Here is a 5,636-nt window from a genome sequence, read left to right as displayed (position 1 = left end):
TCAGTCTGATCGCGCCTACGACTGTTATTGTGGGGTTCAAACTCAGGCCCACCGAACTCCGATCGGAGGCCGCTCATCAGCTTCTTCATCCTATCCCGCACATCTTCCGTTGGTTGAGCCCACACCGAATACACATACTTCTGAGCTTCAGTTCGAGAATGTTTTCTGGGGTTCCCATGGAGGAAGAAGAGGAAAACGGAGAAGCCCAAGATGCACAAGAAGGCAAAGAAGTCAATGACGCAGAAAAAATGGACAGGGAAGCGTGGAAACTTAGCGATACCTTCACCGCAAGACACTGTTTTGGAATTGTCTAATGGGAAGTGGGATTGAAGTATGCGTTTGAGTTAAAAAAGCAGCTTTTGAAGGAATCGAATGCAAAGAGTGAATTGCGAGCAGATGACGGAGTGGGAAGATTGCATTCGCCTTTGCTTCTGCGGGAGAAGGAAGGCACATTCTGTGCTTATGCCCAGACAAAAGAATGCCGTCGTTTCACTCTGATGGTAGCTGTTCTAGCAAACGCCACATTCACGAGCCTCTCTTGCAAATTGTAATAAATTCCCCATCCCCATCAAAATAAATAGAAAAAATCGAAGAAATCCCCATTAAAATTTATTACTCTCTGTCTCCTTCCGCTCTTTTTTATATGAGACAATTTCTTGAATAGCCAAGTTTCTTTTTATAAGATACATTTTAGAGCTTTTTGAATGTTTAATATATTTTCTTCAGTTTTACCATCCGTCATTAATTAATGTCTGTCTCATCTCTTTTTCCCACTCTCTCTCACACCCCCACATTTTTCATAAATGAGGATATTTTTGAAAAAAAAAATTAATTTTACATGTTTATTGCACCTAACTAATTTTAACTCGTTTTTCATTAATTATATTTTTTAAAAAATGGAGGAAGTCGTAACAAAAACGTGATAAATTTTAATATATACATTATACTGGTGCACTACAAATTTTTGGTACACACGCATTAATACTCTGATTTAAATCATTTCATCCATAAGCTTTTTAATTAGATTTTTTTTAATTTTTCCATAATAAAATATTTTGTTGCTCCACCGAAGCGTCACTATTAGCTTTGAGATGTTTATGAAGAATTTGATTTGTCAATTTGCCATTAGTCGTCTTATGACATGAAAATTTTCTATCAGTGAGTGGTTATGCGTTGGATCCCATTTTCATCCTCATACTGCTCCTCTAATCAAAAAAGAAAAAAAACTAATTTATTTATTTTATATATATAGACACTAAATGTAGGTACTTTTTTTAATAGTAATTCAAAGCTGGATTCATTATGTTATGAAGAATTAGTTATTTTCACTAGACTCAGTTCTGTTTGGAAAAAAAAAAAATTCTAATTTAGACGACACATTTGATATCTAAAAATTTTGTTGGTCAGGAAAAATAAACGTGGATTTGAAATGACTCCGTTTCTTTCACCCTCAACAGCCTTGACATCATTCTTGGCCCATTCATTTTTGCCCAGCCCATACAGACGCTTGGGCCCATTCGACAACATCCGGGTCATGAGAACACGGTGATTGGATTTGTGCATTATTCATCATTTAGGTTTCGTTTGAGATCACGATTATAAGCAGTTATTAGCATATTTCATGTAGATGGAGATAAAATTTTTCTCACATGTTTTTTTTCTTATTTTGTAAATCATTGAAAGTTACTTATAAACCATTCTAAATAAACCCTTATATAAGCAGACAAGAGCACTACAGATTGTTGCATTTGATTATTTGCCCTTCGGAGTTTACTCTTCTTATTATAAACCAAATAAATCAAACCCCTCCCCCCCCCCCCCCCCAAAACCACAACAACAACCTGTTATATGTTAAGACTTGATTAATCTAGTGGATTCAGTGGCCAGGCTGAAGACGGCTGGTCCAAAGAACAAAGAGACCAATGTGGAAAATTATCAATCTTGCTTATAGTCCTACAAGAGTTATTGATTTTGAATCCGAATAATCCTAACAGTTAATATTATCGAACACAGGAATAGAAAATGATGCTTCCTTCCTGTTTTAAATTACTGATTTGAAATTAATTAAAAAAACCTCTTTATTATATTTAATTTGTCAACAATTTTACATAAACTAATAAAGTTAAAATTAGTTATCTTTTATAAAATATCAAAATTATCATCAATAAAGTCATTAATTGAGAAGTTTTATACTTAATTAAGGATATCATATGAAAAAATTAATAATTTAAATATGCAGGAGCTTCTTATAATAAGAAGTAATGACTAGAATTTCTTAGAGTTTTTAACACACACTCATCTAAGGAAGCTTTTGGTACTTTCAAATAAATTAAATTTTGATTCGACTTTACCAGATGAAAGAATAAAACAAATGTTTTCCTCGATGATCTGCAAGAAGAATATGAATCTTCTTCACTCAGATTGAGATGTGGGTGAAAACATTCTCCTAATAAATTCATTCAGATGGACAATTTCCCACTTCCCAAGTAGGGAAGGAAAAAAGGAAAAAAAAAAAAACGCATCTCTTTACAAAACCAAAGGACATAAGTCACTTCCTCGGCAAAACTGTGTCGTGTTAATTAACTAATCTAAGTTAGTCTTGTCTTCATAAGCTAGCAGCCATTGAAGGAAGAAGTGACATGCACGAAGACATCTTCTGCACAAGGAATGGTGAGAGCACCCTTGGATGATCAAATCTAAATTCTTCTTCAGCTTCACCTAACAGCTCTTGAAACGAAGGTTGGTTCAGGTATGATATTGGAATCACAAACCTCTTCAAGTCCTCTCCAACATAAACTGCTAGATATCCCTTTGGCACCTGACCGGATTTCGAAGCTGTCGATTTTGCAGCAAATGAAGCTGACCTTCTGATTCCAGGCAAGCGAAACCCATTGTTTTTCGTGTCGAAGAAAATAAGGAGGAAGTAGTGTTTGAATATTGATGCTTAGCTTGGGGATATTGTGAAAGATTTGTGTCGCTTGCTTTCGAAAGCATTCAGTATGAGTATTTATAGACGAAATATTTGATTTTCTTCTCTGATTTGTGGATATAAAGGGGCGGTGTAGGGCAGGGCCAATATGATTGAGAGACAAGGGCTCACTAGAGGTCACATGGAGTTGTCTCCTTTTTAGGTACAATGGAGTGCACGCTACAGTCCAATGCCTAGAGACATGGGTGAGAAGGATCATATGATTCTGTCTCTAGGTTTCTTCAATATAAAAATCTCGTTCTTTATTTATTTACAGAAACACAGTATTACCCATGGTTCATTTTTTATCATCTGACAAACAACGTTTGAGCAGAAGAGAACTCGATTATTGTTTAGGTGATGTAAGGGTGCTTTTTTTAGACACTGCTCAAAACATGTCACTTATTACATGTGCTTGTGGCCTGTTGAAAAGCTCAGTAATCGTGGTCTGATCTATCAATCACGAAAAATCCACCAAATAGCCTCACACACAATCTAAACTAAGACCATTCGATAAAGAACAAAGTGTGAGACAAGCCATGCACTGTAATCTCGTGGTTTCTCTCTTAATTCTTAAAACAACATTTGACCTTACAATCACATGAGTGACAAGGGCCGCAAGAGATCAGATGATCTTGTCTTGTAAGTGCTTTTCAAGATGTTATGAGACTATGCATATATATACAACAATCAAGCCAACTCATACAAGATAGATCAAAATCTGCAAAATCTTGGGAGGGCCTAAATGGATAGATGGCAATATAACAGGGCTATTTGGAGACATAATTAAGTAGCATGATGCCTTGATTTAAAACTTGAGGAGTAAATGAAGTTGGTTTATCTTTAGTAGAACAATGTGATCTTATAAGCTGAATGATTGAATTTTGCATGCCATATTTGTTCATGCCAGAAGACAAATGAACCATGTATATTCATGAAATCTAATAACAAGCTGTTAATTAAACATGTAATTTAAAATTTTTATTGAGTCGTGCCATATTTTCCAAGGGTAAAATATGATCTCTTGAGACACAGGACTTCATTATTAATCCAGTATATGCCGGTGTCTTCAAACGTTCAAAATAGTCCCCGAAAATTGAATTTCGTTCCTAGTCATCTATCAGTATATTGAGCTGTGTTCACATGTTTTTCATAAATTCAGATCGATAATATCACTGAATACGAAATACACATAGATATGCAAGTTTTTGAGTACAAAGTACAACTTTTTATTGGTAAAAAAATCTTAAAGAGTTTTTGGGGCATTGTATGCTCCCACTTGCACAGACGCTTTTGTTATCGTAAAGCAAAAATTGATTTGAATTTACTGGATTAAGAATACAATACTGCTTCTCAGATTTGCCTGCAGGATAAGGATACAAATTCTCTGTCACTTAAACTGAAAGTTCAACGCCTTTGAGGCTTCGATATTCATAATTAATTGAGATAACATGAAAAAATGTCCATTGACAAAATTTGTCGTTCATGTAAACAATATTTCATTTCCGAATAGTCGGGGAAGCAAGAAGAAGGAAAAGAAAAATCTTTACATAGAAAAAGGATCTAAATTGCCTCCTCTACAAAAATGTCTCCTAATCTAAGTTTTTTCCTTTGCAAACTAACATCCATTGAAGGAAGAAGTAACGTTTAGAAAGACATCTTCTCTGCAAGGAATAGTGAGTGCACCCATTGGATGATCATATCCAAACTCTTCTTCAGCCAAGCTTAACAACTCTTGAAACAAAGGTTGATTCAAGTAAGATACAGGGATCACAAATCTCTTCATTTCTTCTCCTACATATACTGCAAGATACCCCTTTGGCACTTCTCCAGATTTTGACGAAGCCACTTTTGCAGCAAATGAAGTCCTTCTAATAACAGGTAAACGAAAACCCATTTTTTGTGGATAAGAGAGAACGTAAGAAGAAAGAGATAGGATGTAGAAGCCTGAGGATATGTTGATGAGTTGTGTTGCTTTGGAAAATCTTGCAACTTTGAGTGTATATATAGATGAAAGGATTTGCTTTACTTCAATAATTGGTAGAGGGAGAGGCTTTGCGTGTTAGGGCGTGTTAGGGCCTACCGAAAGACAAGAGCACACTAGAGATCACATGGTGTTGTCTTAGAGTCTATTTCAAAAATCAAGTCAGGATCAAATGAAGGGAGGACTTCAGAATCTCCATTTGGTTGAGATTTGATTGGTGAAGGGTTAGCTAAAGGAGCTGTAGTCTAGTCCAGAGACATGGATGAGAAGGATCACATGGTTCTGCTTTATGTTTTATGGATGGGAAGGATTATTTGAACAATTCAAAGCTTAGTGTCAATCTAAATATTTTCTAACTGTCATTTCACTTTCCAGACATGCTTGAGACATCTCTTATGTTTTCCTTATCTTCATCCTTTCAATTGATAACGCGTTGGAGCAGCATTTAACTTAAAGTGTGAGAAACGCGGCGTGTCTTTAAAATTCAAAATAAATATCGAGCCTTTTGAAAGTCTCTTTTACAGAATTGCAATAAACATGCATGCTTCTTGTTGATCTGTTCAATACTCTCAAGGGGATTATTCTTGGCTCATCCTTTTCAATTATGCTTGAACAGAGTTCTCACTTCATTTGGCTCATCTCATAACTTCTTAGTTTTATTTGAAAACGACATGAAGACAACTC

General features: G+C 35.4%; 1 protein-coding gene across 1 annotated transcript; it reads right to left on the bottom strand.

Annotated features, from left to right (window-relative positions):
* Positions 1-2,605: 2,605 nt before the first annotated feature.
* On the bottom strand, positions 2,606-4,865 carry LOC114740055 (auxin-induced protein X10A-like). Its single transcript, XM_028928170.1, has 2 exons — positions 4,592-4,865; positions 2,606-2,835 (listed from the first exon to the last, which is right to left on the bottom strand). The coding sequence occupies exons 1-2, from the start codon at positions 4,863-4,865 to the stop codon at positions 2,606-2,608; spliced, it is 504 nt and encodes a 167-aa protein (XP_028784003.1).
* Between the last annotated feature and the right edge of the window lie 771 nt (positions 4,866-5,636).

This window comes from Neltuma alba, unplaced genomic scaffold (assembly GCF_004799145.2).
Source record: "Neltuma alba isolate B1F8T4 unplaced genomic scaffold, ASM479914v2 tig00003034_pilon, whole genome shotgun sequence".
Taxonomy (NCBI): Eukaryota; Viridiplantae; Streptophyta; class Magnoliopsida; order Fabales; family Fabaceae; genus Neltuma; species Neltuma alba.
This window is presented reverse-complemented; position numbering and strand designations above follow the sequence as displayed.

What these genes read in the sequence shown, in the direction of transcription:
- LOC114740055 (XM_028928170.1), bottom strand. Translation starts at nt 4,865, where the DNA reads ATGGGTTTTCGTTTACCTGTTATTAGAAGGACTTCATTTGCTGCAAAA. An exon ending in TACTTCTTCCTTCAATGGAT is followed by an intron (nt 2,836 to 4,591) that starts GTTAGTTTGCAA and finishes CAAAATCGACAG; the next exon opens with CTTCGAAATCCGGTCAGGTG.